At 44.8% G+C, this 12,484-nt stretch overlaps 1 protein-coding gene across 5 annotated transcripts in view; it reads left to right on the plus strand.

Moving 5' to 3' along the window:
• Positions 1 to 12,484, plus strand: part of dok4 (docking protein 4) — an 88,501-nt gene that overhangs the window by 58,000 nt on the left and 18,017 nt on the right. For all 5 annotated transcript variants that reach the window (XM_072547545.1, XM_072547548.1, XM_072547544.1 and 2 more), the window contains 3 exons: positions 5,936 to 6,050; positions 7,610 to 7,729; positions 12,294 to 12,483. In XM_072547545.1, the coding sequence (XP_072403646.1) occupies positions 5,936 to 6,050; positions 7,610 to 7,729; positions 12,294 to 12,483 (425 nt within the window). The remainder of the gene's footprint in view (positions 1 to 5,935; positions 6,051 to 7,609; positions 7,730 to 12,293; position 12,484) is intronic.

Genomic DNA, 12,484 nt, shown 5'->3' on the forward strand with positions numbered 1-12,484 from the left:
CACTTTATTAAAAAGATATGGAGACTTTGGAGAGGGTACAGAGTTTAGCAGGATCTTGCCTAGTTCAGAGGGTGTGAGTGAGTGTATATGAACGTCAGAGACTGTGAAACAGAGTGATAGTGATTGTTTGAGTGTGTGTGAGAGAGCGCGAACGTATGAGAGAGAATGTGTTGTGTCAGCACATTTGAGTGCATGTGAGAACCCGAACTGAAGACAGCAGGGCAGTAAATGTTGTCGACATGTACATTAGCAAGGCCTTTGGTGGGGTCCCTCATAGCAAGCTGATACAAAAGGTGAAGAGACGTGTGCTCCAGAACTTGTCACAGCCCAAGCCAAGCTCTTCCAGTACAATTGCAACATTGGCATCTACCTGACAATGTGGAGAAATTGCCCAGCAGGTATGTTCTGTATTCAAAAAGCAGGACAAATCCAACCTGGCCAATTACCACCCAATCAGTCTACTCTCCATCATCATGATGGAAGGGGTCATCAACAATGCGATCAAGCAACATCTGCTCAGCAACAACCTGCTCAGTAACGCCTAGTTTGGGCTTCACCAGGGTCAGTCAGCTCCTGATCTCATTACAGCCTTGGTTTAAACATAGGCAAAAGAGCTGAATTCCAGAGGGGAGGTGAGAGTGACAGTCCTTGATACCAAGGCCACATTTGACTGAGTATGGCATCATGGAGCCCTGGCCAAACTGGAGTCAATGGGTATTGGGGGCAAACTCTCTGCTGGTTAAAGTCATACCTGGCACAAAGGATTGTGGTTGGCGAGGGTCTGTCATCTCAGCTCCAGGACATCACTGCAGGAGTCCCTCAGGGTAGTGTCCTAGGCCCAACAATCTTCAGCTGCTCAGATACTGAAGCACTCCATGCTCAAATGCAACAAGATCTGGACAGTATCCAGGCTTGGGCTGACAAGTGGTAAGTAACATTCACGACACACAATGCCAGATAATGACCATCACTAATAAGAGACACTAACCAGCACTTCTTGACATTCAATGGTATTACCATCACTGAATCCCTCACTGTCAACATTCTTGGGGTTGCCATTGGCTAGAAATTCCACTGGACTCACTGCATAAACACCGTGGCTACAATACCAGGTCTGTGACTAGGGATACTGTGGTGGGTAACTCACCTCCTGACACCCCAAGGTCTATCCACCATCTCCCAAGACAGAAGTCAGGAGTCTGATGGAATACTCCCCACTTGCCTGGATGGGGGCAGCTCCAACACTCAAGAAGTTCGATACCATCCAGGACAAAGCAACCTGCTTGATTATACAAACATTCAATCCCTCCACCACCAGCATTCAGTAACAGCAGTGTGTACTATCTGCAAGATGCACTTCAGAAATTCACGCAAGATCCTTAGACAGCAGCTTCCAAACCCACGGCCACTTCCACCTAGAAGGACAAGGGCAGCAGGTACTTGGGAACTACATCACCTGCAAGTTCCCCTCCAAGCCACTCACCACCCTGACTTGGAAATATACTGCCATTCTTTCACAGTCATTGGGTCAAAATCCTGGAATTTCCTCCATACCAGCATTGTGGGTCAACCCACAGCAAGTGTATTGCAGCGATTCAAGAAGGCAGCTCACCACCAACTTCTCAAGGGCAAGGAGGGATGGGCTATCAATGCTGGCCAGCCAGCCAGCCAGCGAGGTCCAAATCCCACAAATGAATAAAGCAGCTGCTGAGATGGATACAGAACTGGCCAGAGAGTAATGGTGGAAAGGTGTTCTTCTAACCAGAGATCCATAACCAGAGGTGTTCTCCAGAGGATCAGTGCTGTGACCCTGGCTGAAATGATAGGGGAATAATGTGGGTGACCTGATTAGTAAGTTTGCGGATGACACAAAGATTTGAGGAACTCTGGATAGTGAAGAGGAATGACAGAGGATATAGACAGAGTGCAGATAGGCTAGAAACTTGGACAGAGAAATGGCAGATGGATTTAAATCTGAGCAAATGTGGGGTGTTGCATTTTGGGAGATCTAATGCAGGTGGAAAGAATGGCAGAACTCTTGGCAGCATCAACATGCAGAGGGATCTCGACATGCAGGTCCACAGTTCCCTGGAAGTGACAACGTAAGTGGATAAGGTGGTCAGGAAGGCAGATGGATTATTTGCCTTCTTTGGGCAGGACATGGAGTGTAGAAATTGTCAAATCATGTTACAGCTGACACAACTTTAGTTGGGCCACATTTGGAGTGTTGTGTACAATTTTGGTCGCCACATACCAGAAGGATATGGAGGCTTTGGAGAGGGTGCAGGGTTTACCAGGATGATTACTTGTATGGAGGATGTTAGCTATGAGGAGAGATTGGACAAACTTGGTTTGTTTTCACTTGGAAGTTGAAGGATAAGGTGTGACCTGATTGAAGTTTGCAAAATATTGAGAGGCATCAATGGAGTGGCTAGTTGGAGGCTTTTTTCCAAGATAGAAATGTCAATTACTAAGGGACATAGATTTAAGGTAAAAGGGGGTAAGTTTAAAGGAAATGTGAGAGGCAGGTTTTTTTGCACAGAGCATGGCTGAATGCATTACCAGGGGAGGTGGTTTTAAAAGCAATGTTTAAGCAGCATCTTGACAGATATATGAATAGACAGGGAGCAGAGGGATATGGGCCATGTACAGACAACAGGTTTTTAGTTTAGAAAGGGATGATGTGTCGGCACAGTCTTGGTGGGTTGAAGGGCCTGTTCCTGTACTGTACTGTCATTGTTTGTTCTTTCACAATCTTTCGTGCTCACTCTAACAGTCTCTCATATTTGGCACAGTGATTGAGTGGTTAGCACTGCTGCCTCACAGTGCCAGAGACCCGGGTTCGATTCCACCCTCAGGCAACTGTCTATGTGGAGTTTGTACAATCTCCCCTTGGCTGCCTAGGTTTCCTCTGGGTGCTCCGGTTTCCTCCCACAGTCCAAAGATATGCAGGTCAGGTGAATTGGCTGTGCTAAATTATCGATAGTGTTCAGGGATATGTAGGTTAGGTGGATTTGCCATGGGAATTGCAGGGTTATGGGATAGAGGGGTGGATTTGGTGGGGATACTCTTTGGAGGATCAGTGCAGACTTGGTGGGCCGAATGGCCTACTTCCACAGTGTAGTGTTTCTATTATTCTCTCACATTGTCTCTCACAATGTCTCAAACTATCTTTCACGTACTTGCACACTTTCTCTCACATTCTCTTACACTTTCCTGTAATCTTTCATATTCTCTCACTTTCTCACCATCTCTCTCTCACTCTGTCTCTCACATTCACTCACAATCTCTCACACTCTCCTTTAAGCGCTCTCTTTCTCTCTCTCATTTTTTCTTTTACATTCACACACACTCTCAATTTCTCTCTCACACTCGCACTTTTCAGCATTCTCACCCTCTCACATTCGCTCACTGTCTTACAATCTTTCTCACACACTTTCACACTCTGTCTTTCACACACTTTCAGTCTTTCACATTCTCTTTTACATGTTTTCTCACTCGGTCTCTTTCATGCTCTCAAACACTTTCTCACATTCTCTCACAAACTCTTTTGCACTCTCTTTTATGCTTTCACACACTCTTACTCTCTCTCTCACTCTTTCTCACATTTGCTTCCATGCGCTCACGCGCACGCTCTCACACAACCTTCCACACTTTCTCTCACACTTTCTCTCACACTTTCAACCACTCTCTCTCTCACTCTCACAATCTCTTTCACCCTTTCACAATGTCTCCACAATAAACTGCAATGAAGAAGTGGGACTGTAATTGAATAATGCAAAAATAAAGCAGCCCATTGAGGCACTGTAACTGAACAGAAAACTGGGGTTCAAGTCAAAATATCATGGTGGAGAAGGTAATGCATCCCAGCTCCACCGTTATGTAAACATCAGGCATGTCTTCATGGACTTTATACAATGAACCTATTAATCCCCAACACCTACTGGCCTTTGTTTCCTTTAATCCTTTGGTGTTTAGCTTGTGGCTCCAGTCTCACATCAGTAGGGTCTCTCTGAAATGCCCTCTAAAAGCAATAGTGAATGTATTAGTAATGATGGTCTGATTTTTCTTTGGTTTCAGGAGTTTAAACTGCCTAATTCAGCCTTCCAAAAAATAGGGAGAGAGACAAAACTGCTGCCCAATTAACCTCTCAACTTTGGTTGAGGAATCTATTTTGAGGCAGTCTCAATCATTACAAAGGCATCGCATGATTATAATAAGTCAACGTGGTCTTAAGATAGATAAATAAAATGTTGACAGTATCTGTGGAGAGAGAAAAACACGGTTAATATTTTGAGTCCAATGACTCTTCTTCAGAGCTGTCATTTCCTGTCATTTATTGCAAAGAAAATGGAATGTAAAAGCAGGGATTTGAATTGCAGATTTACATCTGGAGTATTATGTACAGTACTGGCCTCCTCTTGTTTAAAAAAATAAATGGTATATTTGCATTGGAAGGGACTCAGAAAAGGTTCACTTTCCTGATATTGATGATGAAGGTTTGCATTATGGGAAACTGCTGAACAGGTTAGGCCTGCACCAGTTGAACAGGTTAGGCCTGCACCAGTTGCAGTTTAGAAGAAAGAGCGGAATCTCATTGAAACATTGGAAATCATGAGGAAGTGAGGCTGGATACTGGGGAGATGTCTCCTCTTAGGAAGGACACAAGATCAAGAGAACAAAGTTTAAAATTTAGGAATCTTCCCATTTTAACTAGAGATGAGGAATTCCTTCTCCCCGAGGGTTGTGAATGTTTGGAATTCAATTCCCTGGGAGCATTGGGGCGTTGGGTCATTGAATATATTCTTGTTGACAGATTTTAGACTGATAAGGGAGTCAATGATTATAAGGGACAGATAGGAAAGCAGAGATGAGACAACAGCCAGCCACATTGAGATCCTATTGAATAGCAGAACAGGCTCAAAGGGACGAATGGCCCACTCTTGCCGTAATCCCCTATGTTCCTCATTTATCAGCTGAACATGAAAGCAGCAGTCTCCATTGCCTGGGCATTGTTTTTGAATGGAATAGAATCAAATCCCGACAGCATGGAAACAGGCCCTTCAGCCCTACAAATTCACACCAACCCTCTGAAGAGTATCCCACCTAAATCCATTTCCCGTTACTCTGCATTTACCCCTAACCTACACATCCTTGAACACTATGGGCAACTTAGCATGGCCAACTCACCTAACCTGCACATCTTTGGACTGTGGGAGGAAACTGGAGCACCCGGAGGAAACCCACGCAGACACAAGGAGAATGTGCGAACTGCATACAGACAGTCACCCAAGGCTGGAATCGAACCTGGGTCCCCTGGTGCTGTGAGGCCGCAGTGCGAACCACTGAGCCACCGTGCCGCTGGTTTGATTGTTTGTTGATTTAATGCCAACACTACTACCTGATGCCGCTCGGTTCCTGGGTTACCACCTGAGCCCGGTGTCATGGTGCCTTGCACTGGGTTCCAGATGCCAACCGTGAAGTAATTCACTTTTCCTGAGGTCATTATGAATTTCTTTCTGCACTATTCCAGTTGCTGACAATGTCAACTCTCTCTCTTTGTCTCTGTTGTTTTTCTTTTCCCTCTCGGTTTGTTCACATTCTGTCTGACTCTCACTCTGTCACTTCTCTGTCTTACACTCTGTCGGTTATTCTCTTCCTCTCACTCTGGATCTACCTTTGCATGACTTCCTTTGTCAGTTGATATCTGCTTCTCTCTAAGTCTTCCACACTGTTTCTCTTCGCCTCTCTCTCTTTCTCCCTACTCCATTTCACTCGCTCTCTTTCTCACTGTGTCCTTCACTCTCACTCATCTGTTATTCCCTGTCTTCCTCCTTCTCTCTCTATCTTTCTGTCTAGCTGTCTCTCTCTCTCTCTCTCTCACACACTCTCACTCTCACTCACTGACTCTGTGTGATGTTCTCTCCATGCCCAGGTGACTGAGATCAGTAATGTTAAAAACGTTACCCGCTTACCGAAGGACACTAAACGCCAGGCTGTAGCCCTCATATTCAGCGATGACACGTCCCGCACCTTTACCTGTGACTCAGGTATGACACAGGCACACTGTCAGTGTATCACACGTAAACTGTGAATGTGACACACACACGTGTGTGGGTATGACACGCGTATGCTGTGAGTATGATCCAGGTATACTGAGGATGACACAAGTCACTGCAACGTTATCTAGCAACGTTGTGCATGCAACACAGGTAAACTGTGACAATTGCACAGATATACTGAGAATATGACAGAGGCACATTGATAGTACCATATGATCCCTACACACAGCTGGGACAGGTCAGAGGAGCTAAGTCACAGAATATACAACCTTAACTGAGTTAAGCAGAGTAAACATTAGGGCATTGTGTGTGTGGGATCCCGTACCCCAGTGAGAGTCACTGTGTGTGTGGGACACTATACCCCAGTGAGAGTCACTGTGTGTGTGGGATCCTGTACCCCAGCATGAGTCAGTGAGGACTCATGTGTAGGACTCATTTTCTGAGTGAGAGTCAGTGTGTGTCTGGGACACCGTACCCCGATGAGAGTCAGTGAGGCTGTGGGACCGGTACCGCAGTAAGAGTCGAGTCTATATGTGGAACATCGTACTCCACTGAGGAAGTGTGTGTGTGTCGGACACAGTACCCCACTGAGAGTCCATGTGTGGGGGGGACATCATACCCCACTGAGAGGCAGTGTTTGTGTGGAACTTGTAACCAAATGTATGGGGGATCCCCAACCCCAGTGAGAGAGTGTGTGTATGTAAGAGACACCGAACCCCAGTTAGACTCAGTGAATGTATGGGAGTCAATGTGTGTGCTTGGGACCCGTACCCCACTGAGAGTCAGTGTGTGGTTTGGACACCGTACCCGAGTGAGAGTCAGTGAGTGTCTGGGATCCCCTACCTCACTGATAGTCAGTGTTTGTGTGGTGTCTGCATCCCAGTGAGAGTCAGTATTTGTGTGGGACCTGTACACCGTAAGAGTCAGTCTATATTTGGGACACTGTACCCCAATGTGTGTGTGTGTGTGTGTGAGATACTGTACCCCAGTGAGAATCTGTGTGTGTGAGAGAGTGATAGGCTTTCTAGAAGATTGCTCACCTTCTGGTGTAAGGGTTCCTGAGGGAGGAATCCATGCTCATGTAAAATTCTGAAAAATGTGGTGCTGGAAAAACATAGCAGGCCAGGCTGCATCCGAGGAGCAGGAGAATCGACGTTTCGGGCATAAACCCTTCTTCAGGAATTCATTCTCCTGCTCCTTGGATGCTGCCTGGCCTGCTGTATTTTTCCAGCACTCTGCAGTCCTCACTTTCTCCTCATGTAAAATTCTGCCCAGAAATGGAACATTTCAGTCAAGTGATTATTGCACCCAAGGTGGCTCGACATCACAAGTGCTGTTGTTGTGAGACATCTTTTTCTCAGGCTTTGGGTGATGTTACCAGCAGCTAGATGTCAACACACAGCAATGAGTGTGTGTCAGTGCCTGTGGATTGTACCTCTATGACAATGTACCCTGCAAAGTGGCATTTGTCCTTCTCTTCTTTATGAGATATGTTTTGTGATTTAATGTTTCGAGAATAGTATAACTGATCATACGATTGCTCACAGAGCTGGAAGCTGAGGAATGGTACAAAATTCTCTCCATCGAATGTCTCGGGGCGAGACTCAACGATATCACCCTGGGCGAGCCAGATCTGCTTGCTGCTGGTGTTATGTGTGAACAAAACGGTGAGAATCTCACCCTGTCAATCAGTCGAAGTGTTATGTGTGTGTGTGTGTGTGTGTGTGTGCGCGCGCGCACATCTGTGCATGTGTTTGTGCTTGTGCGTGTCTGTATATGTGTACGCCTGTGTCTGTGTATGTGTGTATGTCTGTCTGTATCTGTGTGTGCGTGTGTCTGTCTGTATCTGAGTGTGTGTGTGTGTGTGTGTGTGTATATATGGTTGAATGATCTCTTTATTTTTGGTTATTGGTTGTGGGTGTCACTACCTAAGCCAGCTTTTCATGTTCATTTCTATCCAGGCCAAGCATTTATTGCCCATTCTTAATTACTGTTATGGACCAGATCAGACCCCCTCAAAGTACTTTAAGCAGGTAGCCTAGACCCAACCTTTCTCTTATTTTAAAGGGAGATGTGAAGTGCTGTGTTCCAGATGCTGTGCGACTGGTCAAACTACCATGTGTTAAGTTAAACCTCATTGAATGAAACAGTATAGTTAAAATACAAACAAAAGAAAGGAATTTAGCATAACGACTATTGGAAAACTGATCAGAGTAATAGATACAGTAGCTATTGCTAATACAATATACGTGCCATAACCACACCACTTAGCAAAAAGGCTAGTTCAGACACAGATTCTTACATGCAATTCTCCAATCCAGGAGAAGAAAACATCAAGAGAGATTTCAGAGAAAGTAGCAGCTAGGAACCATTCACTGAACTTTCCAACTCTTCTAAGATCCCAAACAACTTCTGATACCACAACTAAATAAAAGGTCTGGTCTGTGAGAGCTGGCCACACTAATTCGGTCTGTTTCCATTGTTCAACTGTATAAAAAAACACATGAAGGTCTCACAGTAGTTTAGTTTATTGGTTCTGATAAACTGCTAGGTGCCTCTCTTTTATGACCTTTCTTCAAAAAAGAAACCAAGACAAAATGATCTTTTAAAGTGACAGCATCGTCACATTACCCTGGAGAGGGTGGCATGGTGGCTCGGTGGTTAGCACTGCTACATCCCAGCACCAGGGTCCCAGGTTCAATTCCAGCCTGTGTGGAGCTCGCACATTTTCCCTGTGTCTGCATGAGTTTTCTCTGGATGCTCCAGTTTCCTGTCTCAGCCCAAAGATGCGCAGGATAAGTGAATTACCCGTGCTAAAATTGCCCACAGTGTTAGGTGCATTAATCAGAGGGAAGTGGGTCTGGGTGGGTTACTCTTCAGAAGGTCAGTGTGGACTTGTTGGGACGAAAGGCCTGTTTTCACGCTGTAGGGAATCTAATCAGAAAGTGGCAGTGAAGTGACTTTTTAAATTGCTGCAGTATTTCAGTGTAGGAATACCTAACGTGCTGCTAGGAAAAGATCTGGTCTTGATTGTGAGAAGCTGGAGTGTGAAGCAATGTCTTAAATGTCAGTAAAGATAAGTAGAGGTATATAAATACACAGTCAGCCAAAATGGAACAGGAAAATAGTTAAAAGTTAAGACACTACAGAAGAAGAAGTCATTTAAAGGATATTTTAAAATGTAACAAAAAACTGACTCCGTTGTGAAAGAAAGACTCTGCAAGTCGGACAAACCAATTGTAGTGAAGGAATTGGCATCCTTTCAAAGAAAAGATATATGATGCTGAAAGGATTAACAATAGATCCGAAAGTTATGCAGAATTCAGAAAGCAGGAAAGAATCGCTGAGGAAATCAAAGGGAGAAGGTGAAGTAATTGAGGAAACTGTCAAAAAACACAAAGCACACAGTAATAGCTTCGAGCAGTATTGATGAAGGAAAAGAGTAACTTAAGTGATTTTGGTGCCTTAGAGGGTGACGTGGCAATGAATGCTGGGAAATGAGGAAATACTAGAGGCTTTGAATAAGTACTTGGTATCCATTTTCACAGTACAAGACACAAAAAGGTCCTGAGAATAGTAGAAAAGCAGGCCTCTCAAGGAAAAGAAAGGGGAGGAAAAGTACTTGCAACAATCGAGATCATTAGGGAAAAAGTACTGGGCAAGATAATAGGACTAGGCACGATGACTCAGTGGTTCGCACTGCTGCCTCACAGTGCCGGGGACCCAGGTTTGATTCCAGCCTTGGGTTACTGTCTGTGTGAAGTTTGCTCATTCTCTCTGTGTCTGAATGGGTTTCCTCCGAGTGCTCCGGTTTCCTCCCGCATTCCAAAGATGTGCAGGTTAGGGGAATTAGCCATACTAAATTACCCATAGTGTTCAGGGATGTGTAAGTTAAGTGCATTACTCGGGTAAATGTAGAGTAGTAGGGTTGGGGAATGGGTCTAGGTTGGTTACTGTTCGGAGGGAGGGTGTGAACTTGTTGGACCTAATGGCCTTTTACCACACTGCAGGGATTCTATGACTGAAAATACAGGTCCCCTGTATCTGTGGCCTACATCCTAGGGTCTTAAAAGAAGAGGTTTAAGGTTTGGTGGATGCAATGGGTGTAATTTTTGCAAAACACCAAAATACCAGAAAATTGGAAGCCTGCAAGTCTAACACCTCAGTTCAAGAAATGAGGCAGTCAAAAAGCAGGAGACTATTGGTCAACTAGGAAAAGGTCGTGTCATTGAGAAAAGATTCAAATCCATAATCCAAGGTACAGTAGTCAGACACTGAGAATCAGACAAGGTCAACAGAGTTTTGTGAAAAGGAATTAATTTTTGACAAATGTATTTGTGTGCTTTAAGAATGTAATGAGCTGGTGGGGGAACACTGTTGATGTACAAACTCCATCTGGATTTATTGATGTATTTGATACTGCATTGTCAAAAACCATTAGATGCCTTGTAAAAAAGGGAGATGATGGCATTGTGGGAATCTCACTGAATTGGTAATGCAGAACCCCAAGTTAATGTTCAGGGGGCGTTGGCTCAATTCCCAACCTGACAGCTGGTGAAATTTCAATTCATGAATAAATCTGGAATGTAAACTTAGCTTTTAGGAACAGTTCATGAATGCTCCTCAAGAAAGGCAGTCTGCCGTCCTTGGAGCTGGGCACTCAGGCACACCATTGAGCTGAGCTTTCTGAGTTGCAAACTCCCATATATTGACAGCAGCTGCAATTCATGTCTCACAAACTTGATTGAGTTTTTTGAAGAAGTAACAAAGAGGATTGATGAGAGCAGAGCAGTAGATGTGATCTATATGGACTTCAGTAAGGCATTCGACAAGGTTCCCATGGGAGACAGGTTAGCAAGGTTAGATCTCATGGAATACAGGGAGAACTAGCCATTTGGATACAGAACTGGCTCAAAGGTAGAAGACAGAGGAGGATGGTGGGGGGTTGTTTTTCAGACTGGAGGCCTGTGACCAGTGGAGTGCCACAAGGATCGGTGCTGGGTTCTCTACTTTTTGTCCTTGGAGTGCAGGTTCCTTGAAAGTGGAGTCGGAGGTAGATAGGATAGTGAAGAAGGCATTTGGTATGCTTTCCTTTATTGGTCAGAGTATCGAGTACAGGAGTTGGGAGGTTATGTTGCGGCTTTACACGACATTGGTTAGGCCGCTGTTGGAATATTGCGTGCAATTCTGTCTCTTTCCTATCGGAAAGATGTTATGAAACTTGAAAGGGTTCAGAAAAGATTTACAAGGATGTTGTGAGGGTTGGAGGATCTGAGCTACAGGGAGAGGCTGAACAGGCTGGGGCTGTTTTCCCTGGAGCGTCAGAGGCTGAGGGGTGACCTTTATAGAGATTTATAAAATTATGAGGGGCATGGATAGGGTAAATAGACAAAATCTTTTCCCTGGGGTTGGGGAGTCCAAAACTAGATTGGATTGGGATATCTGGTCGGCATGGACGGGTTGGACCGAGGGGTCTGTTTCCTTCTCTATGACTCTACGACTCTATAACTGAGACTGAGATTTGTGACAATTCTCACAGATCCTTTCAGGTCATCACAGATCATCCACCAGATCCTCACAGGTCTTTACAGATTCTCACAACTTCTCACAGATCTTCAAGGATCATCACAGAATGGCAGATTCTCACAGATCGTCATAGAATCGTGGCATTTTCTTACAAATACTCACAGATCATCACAGATTCTCTCAAATTCTGAGATCCCGCACAGATCACAGATTTCCAGAGATCCTTTCAGGTCCTCACAGCCTATCACAGATATTCTGACAGATCCTCACAGGCTTTCATAGATTCCCACAGATTCTTACAGATCATCATATCATCACAAATCATCCTAGATCACCGCTAATCCACACAGGCTCTCATGGATTGTCATCAATCCTCATAGACCATAGTGAATCTTCACAGATCCTCACAAGTCTTCGCAATTCTCACAGATCTTCACAGATTCTCTCAGCTCATGACAGATCATCACAGATCTTTTCATAGATCATCACAGACCCTCACTGATTATCAGATCCTGTTTTGCACAAGCTGGCTGCCATTTTTCCTTTGTTATAAACTTTTCATATCGCTGTCCTGTCTGTATTCATTTGAGCTCTTGTGAAGTGATGGGGTGTGGCTGCCTCGATGTCAATGTAGCTGCCATTGTTATTGTTATTGAGGTGGCCAGCACTTTGTCCTGATTGGAGTCTTTGTCATCTTCCTGACAGAGCGTTTCAATGTTTACCTCATCCCTTCCCCAAACCTGGATGTCTATGGAGAGTGTATGATGCAGATCACACATGAGAACATCTACCTCTGGGATATTCACAACACCCGCAACAAACTGCTCAGCTGGCCCCTGTGCTCACTGCGTAGATACGGCCGTGACAACACACGCTTCACCTTTGAAGCTGGACGG

Source organism: Chiloscyllium punctatum, chromosome 26 (genome assembly GCF_047496795.1).
Source record: "Chiloscyllium punctatum isolate Juve2018m chromosome 26, sChiPun1.3, whole genome shotgun sequence".
NCBI lineage: Eukaryota > Metazoa > Chordata > Chondrichthyes > Orectolobiformes > Hemiscylliidae > Chiloscyllium > Chiloscyllium punctatum.